Source organism: Carcharodon carcharias, chromosome 12 (assembly GCF_017639515.1).
Source record: "Carcharodon carcharias isolate sCarCar2 chromosome 12, sCarCar2.pri, whole genome shotgun sequence".
Taxonomy (NCBI): domain Eukaryota; kingdom Metazoa; phylum Chordata; class Chondrichthyes; order Lamniformes; family Lamnidae; genus Carcharodon; species Carcharodon carcharias.
In genome coordinates this window covers 42,152,277-42,165,942 of record NC_054478.1, presented here as the reverse complement: position 1 = coordinate 42,165,942, position 13,666 = coordinate 42,152,277, and the positions used below count along the sequence as shown (strand labels likewise).

General features: G+C 44.0%; 1 protein-coding gene across 1 annotated transcript in view; it reads left to right on the top strand.

Annotated features, from left to right (window-relative positions):
- kynu (kynureninase) overlaps nt 1-13,666 on the top strand; it is a 166,539-nt gene that overhangs the window by 71,402 nt on the left and 81,471 nt on the right. Inside the window, 1 exon segment of the mRNA XM_041200223.1 lies at nt 7,748-7,894. Coding sequence (XP_041056157.1) covers nt 7,748-7,894 — 147 coding nt within the window.

The following is a 13,666-nucleotide window of genomic DNA, read 5'->3' as shown; positions in this document are numbered from 1 at the left end:
GCCCAACCGCTTCCTCTTCACCATGGACGTCCAATCCCTCTACACCTCCATCCCCCACCAGGATGGTCTGAGGGCCCTTAGCTTCTTCCTCGAACAGAGGCCCGAACAATCCCCATCCACCACTACTCTCCTCCGTCTGGCTGAACTTGTTCTCACACTGAACAATTTCTCCTTCAACTCCTCTCACTTCCTCCAAATAAAAGGTGTAGCTATGGGTACCCGCATGGGCCCCAGCTATGCCTGTCTCTTTATGGGGTATGTGGAACATTCCTTGTTCCAGTCCAATCCGGCCCCCTTCCACAACTCTTTCTCCGGTACATCGATGATTACTTCGGTGCTGCTTCATGCTCTCCTCGGGACTTGGAAAAATTTATTAATTTTGCTTCCAATCTCCAGCCCTCCATCATTTTCACGTGGTCCATCTCTGACACTTCCCTTCCCTTCCTTGACCTCTCTGTCTCAATCTCTGGTGATAGACTGTCCACCAATATCCATTACAAACCCACCAACTCCCACAGCTACCTCGACTACAGCTCCTCACACCCCGCTTCCTGTAAGGACTCCATTCCATTCTCTCAGTTCCTTCGCCTCCGTCGCATCTATTCCGATGATGCTACCTTCAAAAACAGTTCCTCTGACATGTCCTCCTTCTTCCTTAACTGAGGTTTTCCACCCATGGTCGTTGAAAGGGCCCTCAACTGTGTCCGGCCCATCTTCCGCGCATCCGCCCTCACGCCTTCTCCTCCCTCCCAGAAACATGATAGGGTCCCCCTTGTCCTCACTTATCACCCCACCAGCCTCTGCATTCAAAGGATCATCCTCCACCATTTCCGCCAACTCCAGCATGATGCCACCACCAAACACATCTTCCCTTCACCCCCCCTATCGGCATTCCCGTAGGGATCGCTCCCTCCGGGACACCCTGGTCCACTCCTCCATCACCCCCTACTCCTCAACCCCCTCCTATGGCACCACCCCATGCCCACGCAAAAGATGCAACACCTGCCCCTTCACTTCCTCTCTCCTCACTGTCCAAGGGCCCAAACACTCTTTTCAAGTAAAGCAGCATTTCACTTGCATTTCCCCCAACTTAGTCTACTGCATTCGTTGCTCCCAATGTGGTCTCCTCTACATTGGAGAGACCAGACGTGAACTGGGCGACCGCTTTGCAGAACACCCGCGGTCTGTCCGCAAGAATGACCCAAACCTCCCTGTCGCTTGCCATTTTAACACTCCACCCTGCTCTCTTGCCCATATGTCTGTCCTTGGCTTGCTGCATTGTACCAGTGAAGCCCAACGCAAACTGGAGGAACAACACCTCATCTTCCGACTAGGCACTTTACAGCCTTCCAGACTGAATATTGAATTCAACAACTTTAGGTCTTGAGCTCCCCCCTCCATCCCCACCCTCTTTCTGTTCCCCCCTTCCTTTTGTTTTTTCTTCCAATAAATTATATTGATTTTTCTTTTCCCACCTATTTCCATTATTTTTAAATATTTTTAAATATTTTTAAATCTTTTATGCTCTCCCCACCCCCACTAGAGCTATACCTTGAGTGCCCTACCATCCATTCTTAATTAGCACATTTGTTTAGATAATATCACCAACTTTAACACCTATGTGTTCTTTTGTCCTGTTGTTCATGACATCTTTTGATGATCCGCTTCTATCACTGCTTGTTTGTCCCTACAACCACACCAACCCCCTCCACTTCTCTCTCTCTCTCTCTCTCTCTCTCTCTCTATCTCTCTCCGCCCCCCCCGCCCCCCCACACCTTAAACCAGCTTATATTTCAACTCTTTCTTGGACTCGAACTCAAGTTCTGTCGAAGGGTCATGAGGACTCGCAACGTCAACTCTTTTCTTCTCCGCCGATGCTGCCAGACCTGCTGAGTTTTTCCAGGTAATTCTGTTTTTGTTTCATAAAAGTAAGGTCTGGTGCAACATTAAACATGAATCTCAATAAAATATTGATGTTTAAAGAAAATAAGCAACTTGCTGAGCAAACATAAAGCAATGTCAAAGCAATAAATTGATAATTTAAAATAATGAGTAATTAATAAAGATGATCTTTAGAGTGTGAGAGGGTTAAATAGTGTTTTTCCAGCTCACCCTCTCAGTCTCAGGGTGCTTATTCACTCACCCTCATACATCCACTGAGTGAGTTAGTGTGAGTGTGTTGGTGTGTGGGGGTGAGGGTGAGTGAGAACCCTGAGTCTGGGAGTGAGCCAGACTCTCTCTCTTTCACAAGCATTCGCTCAGACACTCGCTCAACCACGCACATCCTCACTCACACCCTTGCTCTCTTACCCTCACACACACCAGCAACTAATTCCTCTCCTCCCCACCAGCAGCCAGTCTCTTCTCCCCACTACCAGCCAGTCTTGTCTCACTCCCACCAGCACCTTGTCTCTTCTCCGCGCAACCCCCCCCCCCAAACCCGGCAGCCGGTCCCTTGCTTCCTTGCCCGGCAGCTACTTTGACTCTTCCCCCCTCCCAGCAGACACCGCTGCTGTTGTGCCATATTTTCAGGCCTTAGGCTGAAGAAATATGCTCCTCCAATCAAAGACTAGTTCGCCCCCAAATTTGCTGCTGATTGGCTCACTAGTTATCCTAGCAACAGCAAACGCGGGAGGGAAAAGGCCTATGATAGGAGGAGCAGTTCTTTGAATTCACATTTTGAACACGCGATCCGTGGGCTGGACAGAGAGGCCTGGTGGGCTGCGAGTTGGACAAGCCTGGTGTAGAACTTCAAAAGAACATAGACAAGTTGGTGGAATGGCTGACAAGTGGCAAATGAAATTTAATGCAAAGAAGTGTGAAGTGACTTACCTTGCTAGGATGAACACAGAGAGATAATATAGAATAAAGGCTACAATTCTAAAGGGGGTGTAGGAGCAGAGGGTGTACGTGCATAAATCATTGAAGGTGGGAGGACAGGTTGAGGCAATGGTTGATAAAGCATAATGCATCCTAGACTTTTTATATGGAGGCATAAAATATAAAAGCAAGGGTGTTATTGCTAAACTTGTATAGCACACTGGTTCAGCCTCAACTGGAGTATAGTGTCCAGTTCTGAGTACCAAACTTTAGAAAAGAGGTGAAAGCTTTAGAGAGAGTGCAGAAAAGTTTCGTGAGAATTGTCCCAGGGATGAGAAACTTCAGTTAAGCAGATAGATTGCAGAAGTTGGGACTGTTTTTCAAGGAGAAGGGAAGGTCCACAGGAGATTTTAGAGAGGTATTCAAAATCATGAGGGGCTTGGACAGAGTAGATAGGGAAAAAATGTCCCCATTGATGGAAGGATCGAGAACAAACGGGCACAGATGAAAGGTAATTGGCAAAAGAAGCAATGACAACGTGAGAAAAAACTTTTTCATGCAGTGAGTGGTTAGGCTCTGGAATGCACTGCCTGAGAGTGTGGAGGAGGGCAGGTTCAAGTGAGACATTCAAAAGTAAATTGCATTGTTATGTGAAAAGGAAGAATGTGCACAGCCATAGGGACAAGGCGGGGTGTGTTACTAGGTAAATTGCTCCTATGGAAAGCTGGCACAGACACAACAGCTGGATGGCCTCCTTGTGTGCTGTAACAATTTTGTGACATTGCCTGCCCCCCACCTTCAAAATTACGGACCAAGCCCTAGAAAATGGGATTAGGCTGAGTAGCTTATTTACCGGCTTGCGCAGACACAATGGGCAGAGTGGCCTCCTTCTTCTGCATTTTTCTACATTTTCTAAATTTTCTGAATATCTGAAAAGGAGGAGTGTGTAGGGATGTGGGGAGAGGAATGGGGAAGTCACAACATGTGTTTGCTGTTAGGAGACCAAGCAGGGACACAATGGCCCTCTTCTGTGCTGCAACAATTCTATGATTCTATTTCAGTTTTATAATTGTGCTCCTTGTTCCAAAATTCTCACTCTATTCTATCTTGGCATGGTCATGTCTTCTGCCCAGATAGCTTAATAGAATTTGGACAATTTCCTTTTAAAAAGCAGCAGGGAATATCAACACTTTACCTTGATGAGATAGACTCCAGAAAGGTCAAGAGACTTCTTTTGTGGCTTCTTTACAGACAGGAACTAACTTCATGTCTGGATATATCTCTGTAAAGTCATTAAAATGTAAAATGCCCTTCCCAGATGTTGATGACAGCTCTCTCTATTTCGATTGAAGAGACATAAAGTAACAATGTTAGTCTTGCTGACCCCACAAAGATGGGATTTTTAAAAAGACATTCAGGAGGCTACTCATGGCTTGAATGTTGATGGGATATCATTAATTTTCCATTGTGTGTCAATTGCATCTGTCTTCAATCTATTGTGTGGACAATGGAATACATGAATACTGTTGTAAAGTGACTGAAATTGGCTGGAGATAGCCAATATCTTATTAATCCACAAGGGCAGCCATTGAGTCAGCCTGGGCTACAAAGCTTACAGGGAAGCCACCTCTCACCCAGCACAAGAAAGGACCCTGCCTTAAAAGTCACCTTAGGCAGAGAAGTGGGGCTTATCCCTTTTGCCTGCAAGGTTATAGCTCTTCACTACAGGGACTTGACCAGCTTTGACTGCAAAGCCAGAAGCTTGTTGTTATATGCGGCGAGCAAGTGTGAATCCATCATCAGAAACCACCAGCCTTCATTATTTTTTTTTTGCTGTGCAGCAAGAGAAAATCCTTCAGGCCTGCAATGTTTCAGCTACCATTTTGGGGACCTTTTTCTTAGTCTATAAGATGTGTGCGCGTGTGTGTGACAAGAAAGCCTGTTCTGTTTCTGTTCTGTAAAGTCACAGCACTCCTCCAAAATGCATCTTGCTGCGGCCAGCCAAGAGGTGATAAAGGGAGGATATTATCGCACGTCCCTCCCCATTCGTGACAATCTCCACAACCTCCTGCACTCTCCCCCCAACCCCCTGCTGCCAGCACCATCACCACCAAATGCTCTCTGGCTTTCTCTGCATCATAAAACTAGCAATCCAGAGTCCTAGCCTAATGATCGAGAGATATAAATTCAAACGCCATTGTATCAGCTGGGGAATTTAAATTCAATTAATGAAATAGAATAAAAAGTTAGCATCAGTGATGAAGATCATGCAACTACTAGATTGTTGTAAAAACCCATCTGTTCAATAATGTCCTTCGGGACAGGAAATCTGCTGACTTTACTCAATCTGGCCAATATGTGACAGCAATGTGGTTTACTGTTACACTGCCCTATGAAGTGGCCTAGCAAACCATGCAGTTGTATTGAAGAAGGCAACTCATCACTACCTTCTCAAGGGTAATTAGGGATGGGCAATAAACATTGGCCTTGTCAGTGACTTCCTGTGGATGAATTAAAAATAAAAAATCAAAATCCAACTCTTTAACCAAGGTTTTGCACACTTGGGGCCAGATTTTCACTACTAAGGAGCGTAGCTCGAGTTGAGAAATTTTCCCATTCAGCAGATCTGCCTCAGTATGAAGGGCCCTTCACATGCAAGTGTCACTCACGTGGGGTGGTTGAGGGCATGATTGCATCATGCCTGCCATCTTCAGAGGCAGTGTAGAGGCAGCCACCGAAGCGGGCGAGTGCCAAGGCAGGCTGGTTAGAAGTTCTCTGAGGCTTCGGCCCAGATTTATAAAAGGTTGTCAGGCCGTTTCACAATCACACGCCCAACCTCTGTGCCAGTTCATGCCACTCATGCCACCTCCATCCCAGCTCATTCCCTCATGCCATCTATTTCCCCCATGCTTCCTCCATAGCCATTTAGCCAGTATCTAGTATGGGCAGATCTCAGGAATCATGGAGAAGAAAAAAATAAGCTTCTGGCAATCTAATTGCGTTTTCATTCATACAGCACTAGACACTGGAGAAAAAAAAGCAAAGAGCTTAAGCCCTCTAAAGTGGACAACCTGTTATAAAAACAAACTTCTATTTATTAACTACACCAAAGGCAGTGAATCAGTGGGATCTTAAAACTGTCAATCAAAATCTCAGCCCATTCCCCTTGCTGACGTGAATGCTTTTGGAGCATTTGAAACTCCACCAAGCATTCATAATGGTCTCAGCTGTAATAACAACCCTTGGGAAATATCAACAATGAAGTCTATTAGATCTGCAGGAACAGATGTTAATGGCTTTTTCTAAACCATACCAGGTTGCCTGTTAATCATTGAACTCCAGCAGCATGTTTTTTTCAAATTTTAACTGACAGCTGCAGCCACGTTTTTTTTTTTCCATTTTTAAAGGGCTGGGAATTTAAATAACTTCAGATCATGACACTTATCTGCCCTTCAATAGTCTTCATGTCTCCTTCATAAATTTGTGACTCCGCACTGCACACTGTTAAGGCCCTTACTGTAGCAAAATTGGGATCTGTCTGAACTCAGTGCTAATTTCAAATGGCCCTGCTGAGTTCAGGTTTCCCACCTGTGTGATTTACACCCAGTCCCCTTTCACCTACTGGCAAAAATTGGATCTTCCAGAAATGGGGGTGGGACATCTGCATTCAGTCCCGCTTACCATTTTTAAAAGCCTCCAGAGTAGGCCCGACGCCATGAAATTCCAGCTCCTTTAATCTTTCCTTCTTACATCTTTATCTCCATCTCCATCTTCCAGAGTCCTCTCCATGAACTTTCTTTAGGTGTTCTTTGAGTTGCTGCTCAAGTTTTCCATTTACTTATTAAAACTAGCAAGGTGACCTGATCAAATATAGGAACAGTGTACTAGTTTGACACTTGATACGCAGTGTGTAAATGATGTTATCATGATGTTATATTATAATAAAAATACTCGGTGTATTAAGTTGAATCTGAGGATATATCTCCAACCTGGTGCCATCAACAGGTATTCTGTTGTATGTCAAATTTCTTTGCAGTAACCTGCTTATTGTAGGTTCAAAATTATTGCTGAGATGGGGGACATGCTGGCGAATGTTTTCACCTTGCACTCATCAGGACAAAGGCAAAAATGCACCCCTTTTTTCTGTCATAAAAATTGTTCTGATTGTTTGAAATCTGGCATTCTCACATTGGTTATGTCACTGGTCTGATCAGTTCTATTCAACTCTGAGATACTGAAGTGAGGCCAATAATAGTCATAAGACTATCCAAACAAATATGTAATTTCGCTCTTGTACCATTGAAGCCCAATAATAGAATTAAACATGGAAAATGTAGTTTTGTATCAAAAGTAAACTTCACCATCCATGGACAACTTGAGTTTGAATAGGACCTGGGAGATGATGGAGGGCATTTCCTCCTTGTTGCAAGGTTCAAATTCAATTTTCATGGCATCTTTTTCTAATATGCAAAGGGAATATCATGTAATTGTCCTACCCTTCTTGATATCAAACATTAACATCTCCACTGTCTCTCTGCTAATGTATTTGCTTGACTATCTGGGATTGCACCTATTGTATTTTTGTTTATTTGTGATTGTATGAAGTAAATGATCTTTGTGTGAAATCCTTTTATTTTAGAAGAGTGAAGTGCAATGTAGTGTATTTTATTTTCACTGATGTGAAGGCTACTGTCAATATAACATAAATACTAGTTATGTATTTAAAGTAGATAGCTTAATTTAGATGCCATAGACAAATTCAAGAATAATGATAGGTGTTAGCTTTTCTGAATTGTTTGAAATCTTGGAACCATATTCCACATTGAATTGAAAAATATTCTAAAGGCAAATGTTCCCTGATTGTAAAAACTATAATTTTGCTTCTTAAATTTCGAGTTTAAAAACGTGGTCACTGTTTGTTTCGTAGGGAGAAAAGACCCTGAGAGCAGAAGATATTTTATCTACAATAGAAAAGGAAGGTGACAGTATTGCTGTGATTATGTTCAGTGGAGTACAATATTACACTGGGCAGCTGTTTGATATCGCTTCGATAACAAAGGCAGGACATGCCAAGGTGAGTTGAACAAATCAAACCAAGGTTTATCAGCATCTGAAAAGAGATAAGGTAGTATTATGCTTTGTCTGGAAACGGGAACATCGGCAAGTAACTTTGTAGGGTAGAGTGAAACAAAATGGGGAGAGAAGGTCATAGATATCAGACATGGGCCCATAATTTCTGAGCTCCTAGCCAGTGGACCTGGGTGGGGGTAACCCCAAGATGCCCTAGGGAACCCCCCCCCACCAGAAGTTCCCAGGTAATGATTGCATGGCAATTGCCCGGAAAGTTCAAACTTCCAGTGGGTAGTTGCCCTGCAATGGGAACCATCTGAATATGCGATTTGAATGGCAAACTTCGGATGGTGCCGACTGTGTTACATCAATAGTTACCAGAAACATTTAGAAGAATTAAAACCACTTCTAGCTTCTGGATAACTATTGTACTGACCACCACTGCACCCACTGGACCCCCAGGACCCACCAATCCACCCCCCCCCCCCCCCGCCCCCGCACCCCATCCCCTCGGACTACCCCCGATCACCCACAAGACGCCTCGACAACCCCCACATCCCAACCCCCCCCCGCCGATCTCCTGACTGACACCCACCGACTGACCTCCCCCACCCCACCACTTGTAAAAGAAAGAGGGGACATGGCTTATTACCTTAGACTCTACAGCGCTCAACGGTAGGCCCCGGGAACATGCTGCATTGCATGGATCCCGCCTGGCCTGAGTCAGAAGGTCGGGCGAGATAGGAGTGCCTGGATTTGAAGGTAAGAAATTACAAGGGGAGTGGCAATCTGACTCAATTGCAACTCCTCCAGAAGTTAAGGCCCAAGGTGGCTCCTATCACAGAAAGTCAGCCAATGGGTTTAATCGTCTTCAAACAATTTTTTTGAATATCTATGGTGAAATGTGAAACTGGTGAATGACTTTTTTCTCCTTTTTAATTGGGATGTGAGCATTGCCAGAAAGGCCATCATTTGTTGCCCATCCCTAATTGCTTTTGAGAAGGTGGTGGTGAGCTACTTTCTTCAAACACTGCAGTCCGTTTGGTTTAGTGCTGGTAGGGAGAGAGTTCCAGGTTTTTGACCCAGCAATAATGAAGGAGTGGAGATATAAGCTGGAATTTTATGTGAAGGCAGTGGCCTTAACTCCCTGCTTAAAAGTTGGAGGCGAGATTGCAGCCATTTTACAGCCGTCAGACTGTTAATTAGCTCAAGGTGGGACTTCTGTCCCTCTCTGGGAGGAAGTTCCGCCTCTTGAGGGCTGAACGCCAATCAAATGGCCAGCACAATGGCCACAGTGTTTGACTTTCACCTTTTCAAATTATTAGATGGATAATTGGGGCCTGTGGACTACAAGTTTCCAAACCAGCACCCCTGTAAGTACTGCACCTCAGGGGAGCAACTTTTGGGGAACTTTTGCTGGTTCAGTAAAGCATCCAGCAGGTGATTGAAATCTCTTTAGGTTTCAAAGTAAACAATATATATTTTTAAACAGCACATCGGAAAAATGAGCTTACCATACCATCTGTGAAAGTGAAATGATGCTTAGTTATAATACATCTTTGAAGGAGTGTCATAATTTAAAATTGAGAGAAACACTGCAGAATTGTTTAATTATTTTTAGACATGTTCAGTTAATTTTGACTGTTAGCAAGAAAGACTGAAGTATATGAAGTAACATGTTAAAAAAGTGGCATTGCAGAACTCCTGTTACCTTCCTTAAAGTTCTTCAGTTTTAAAAAAAATTCTACTTAAAAAATTTGGAAGATCACTTTTTAACCGGCTTAGTTGAGGGTTAAGTACAACATAACATCGCAGACAACACCAAGGTTGGAGGAGTTGCAGATAGTGAAGAGGATTATCAAAGGATACAACGGGATATAGATCGGTTGGAGACTTGGGTGGAGAAATGGCAGATGGAGTTTAATCCGGACAAATGTGAGGTAATGCATTTTGGAAGGTCTAATACAGGCAGGAAATACACAGTAAATGGCAGAACCTTTAAGTGCATCGAAGGACAGAGGGATCTGGGTGTACAGGTCCACAGGTCACTGAAAGTGGCAACGCAGGTGGATAAGGTAGTCAGGAAGGCATATGGCATGCTTGCCTTCATTGGCAGGGGTATTGAGTATAAAAGCTGGGAAGTTATGCTGCAGCTATATAGAACCTTGGTTAGGCCACACTTGGAATATTGCGTGCAATTCTGGTCACCACATTACCAGAAGGATATGGAGGTGTTGGAGAGGGTGCAGAGGAGGTTTACCAGGATGCTGCCTGGTCTGGACGTTATTAGCTATGAGGAGAGGTTGGAGAAACTCGGATTGTTCTCACTAGACTGACGGAGATTGAGGGGTGATTTGATAGAAGTTTATAAAATTATGAGTGGCATGGACAGAGTAGATAGTCAGAAGCTTTTTCCCAGCGTGGAAGAGTCAATTACCAGGGGACATAGATTTAAGGTGAGAGAAGAAAACTATAAAGGTAATGTGCGGGGCAAGTTTTTTACGCAGAGGGTAGTGACTGTCTGGAATTCGCTGCCAGAGGAGGTGGTGGAAGCAGGTACGATAGTGGTGTTTAAGAGGCAGCTTGACAAATACATGAATAGGATGGGAATAGAGGGAAACGGACCCCGGAAGTGCAAAATGTTTTAGCTGACGGACAATATGATCAGCGCAGACTTGGAGGGCCGAAGGGCCTGTTCCTGTGCTGTACTTTTCTTTGTTCTTTCTTTGTATAACCCATCGGGCAGGAAGCTAATCAGCCATCCGTTTTACACATGGCCAGTGAAGTAAAATTGGGCATCCAATTGAATCACATTGCTTTTCCACCAGCTGAATTAGATTAACATGTCTCCGTATTTTGCTGCTGATGTTTGTCCCTCATGTAATGACATTTTTGCAGCCACAAACAGCTTCATCAGCAAGTTGCTGAAAATAATTCTGTGATAAACTTATTCCATTGAACACCTTCTCAAAGGCAATTAGGGATGGGCAACAAGATGCTGGCCTTATCTTCCATGCTCACATCCCAAGAAAGAACTTTAAGAAACGCAGTCAGTTATAGAAACTATTTTGGGAAAGTTTACCTCAGAAATAGAAGAATGTGACTCTCTAATAAATTGGCACAAATCGGCATTCTACGTTGGACATCATTAAGTTTCTTGAGGCAAGATTTGTCATTGAAGTTTAAGAAGATATATTTTAATCTGTTCACATTAACTTTGCACACTCTTCTACATGTGTGTGTGCTGCACATTCCAGCGTATCAATTGCACCTAGGGGGTCACCTGTAACTTATCTATTTTGCAGTTGTCATTTCGTCTTAAGAGCAAAAAAAAAATTCAGTGCTTAAGTTATGAGAACATTAAAATCTGCATGTCAGTATAACCTTCACTCTTCATGGGAGGAGCTTGCCCAAGATTGATCTAGTTCTAGGGAAACAAGCCAAACACATTCACATTAACATGTTTTACATCATGCTGTGTAGTGACATGCATGCTTTCCTGTTCCCATCTCCAACAAGAATCTGCACAATAGCATAATCCGATTTCTATGCCCCCCACACACCCCCCACGCACCTTTGGTCATTTTCTTTTGTTTCAGATTGATTTTTGCTGCCTTTTAGCTGATTTTTAAAAAAATAAACCTCTTCTTGAGGAGACCCACAACTATAAACACCAATTTCAAAAGAACAGAAGGAGAAAGTACTCAACGGTATTGCCCTCAGCAGGTTTAAATGCAAAAGATACCACAGAGAGCAGTAAATATTTGAGACACTCAAATTAGGGTTTCAGAGCAACAACAAAAATAGCTATTCTAATTTGTTAAAAGAAAAACACCACATGGTACTTACTACCTAAGCATAGTCCCTTAGCCTCAATATGCAAACACAGATGACTTCCTTGGACACTGATTTTCACAGAAAGAGTTACTGAAGAGAGCACAGTTCTTCATTTAAATTCCTGACTGCAGATTTAATTCCTCAAATGCCTTACCAGCCACGGTTACAATTTTTTGAAGACTCATAAGTGGACTTGGAATATAAAGCACTTTTAATGGATGAATGAAACACGAAACAAGAGCAAAATAGAATAGAAATCTAAAATAAAAACAGAAATTGCTGGAAATATTCAGCAAGTCTGGCAGCATCTGTGAGAGAGAAATAGAATTGACATTTCTGAGGATGTGTACCATTACTGCAACCTTTTCTTCACTGCTTAGATCATTGAACTATTTCCTGGATTGCATCCATGAATGTGGCTCCAGGCTGCTCTTGCTGACTTATGTTACTTCAATCATGCTTTCTAGGTGTCCCAATAAGCTTCTTCCTATTGTTGCCAGGGAACAGTAAATCGTTTTAAACGTCCATAGATCCAGCAACATGTCCAGGGAGGCATCAACCGAGGTGCAGTCTTTGACCTTCTGACTCCATTCTCTCACTTCCTTTCCTTGGCTTGCAACTACACTTTCCAAATTCCTTCAGATTGCATGGGCTGGATTTAATGGAGACAATGGAGGTCTCGGTCAGAGAGCCACCTGGAACTCTGCCTCACGTCTTTTAGGGAAGGTTCATCAAGTTAAGTGAATCAGGCACTTAACAGGCCAGCGGTGGACCTTTTCCAAGGATCAAGGACCCCAGGAAGCAGAAGTCCCATGCAAGCCAATCAGAGGCCATCAACTCTTCTATACTCAGCTGGGGAGATGGTGCGTGCTGCCATTACTACACCAACCTAAGGCCTCGAAACAAGGAACAACCCAGGCACAGAAGGATGATGGTTGGGGTCACAGGGGAGGGTGGATGAAGGCTTCTGGCAGCAGGGGCAGGGGTGTGGCACTCATGGGGGGCACCCCTCACCACCCTTCCCAATGCCAGGTCCCATGATCAGGCACCAAGTGCCTTTGAACAAGGGACCTCTGCGGAGCCTGCAAGCAAACAAACCAGGATTTGCTTGCCATGCTCCACACATGGCGAACCACTGGGTTAATACTAACGGTGGCAGGATAAGGCCCTTAAAGGGGGCATTATTGGCCACTTGAGGGACTCAATTGGCAGCAGGGCGGGAAAGTCATTACTTAATTGCGGAGGAGCAGGAAGGTGGCAGGGTCCCCACCCACCACCCTGTCACCTGATTAAATGTGCCCTTCGCCACTGAACATGCCACAGGGTAGGACATTAAATACTGCCCCCTGTTTCAAGGGTCCCTTTAAATACTGGAGAGGAATTACACCCGCACTAATTGGTCAGGAAATCAGAAATGATATGGTAATATAGGTTCAAAAGCCTCGAAAAACCCATTGACTTCCATGTTTCATAAGAAATAGGAACAAGAGTAGACCATCGGCCCCTCGAGCCTGCTCCACCATTCAATCTTCTTGTGTTTTGATTTCCATATTCCCATCTACACCCGATAACCTTTGATTCCCTTCCCTAAGAATCTATCTACCTCTGCCTTAACAATATTCAATGACCCCAGCTCCTCCACCTTCTGTAACAGAGAGTTCCAAAGTCACACATCCCCCTGAGAGAAATATAATTCTCTTCATCTCTGTCCTAAAAGGACGACCCCTAATTTTAAAACAGTGCCCCCTTGTTCTGGACTCATGCATAAGAGGAAACGTCTTTTCACCGTCCACCTTGTCAAGGCCGTTCGGGATCTTGTATACTTCAATCAAGTCACCCCTCACCCTTCTAAAGTCCAGTGGAAACAAGCCCACATGCTAAAGATAGTAAGACCCAGGGATTTCAACAGAGAACTCTACTCTATATACTGGGAATGAGG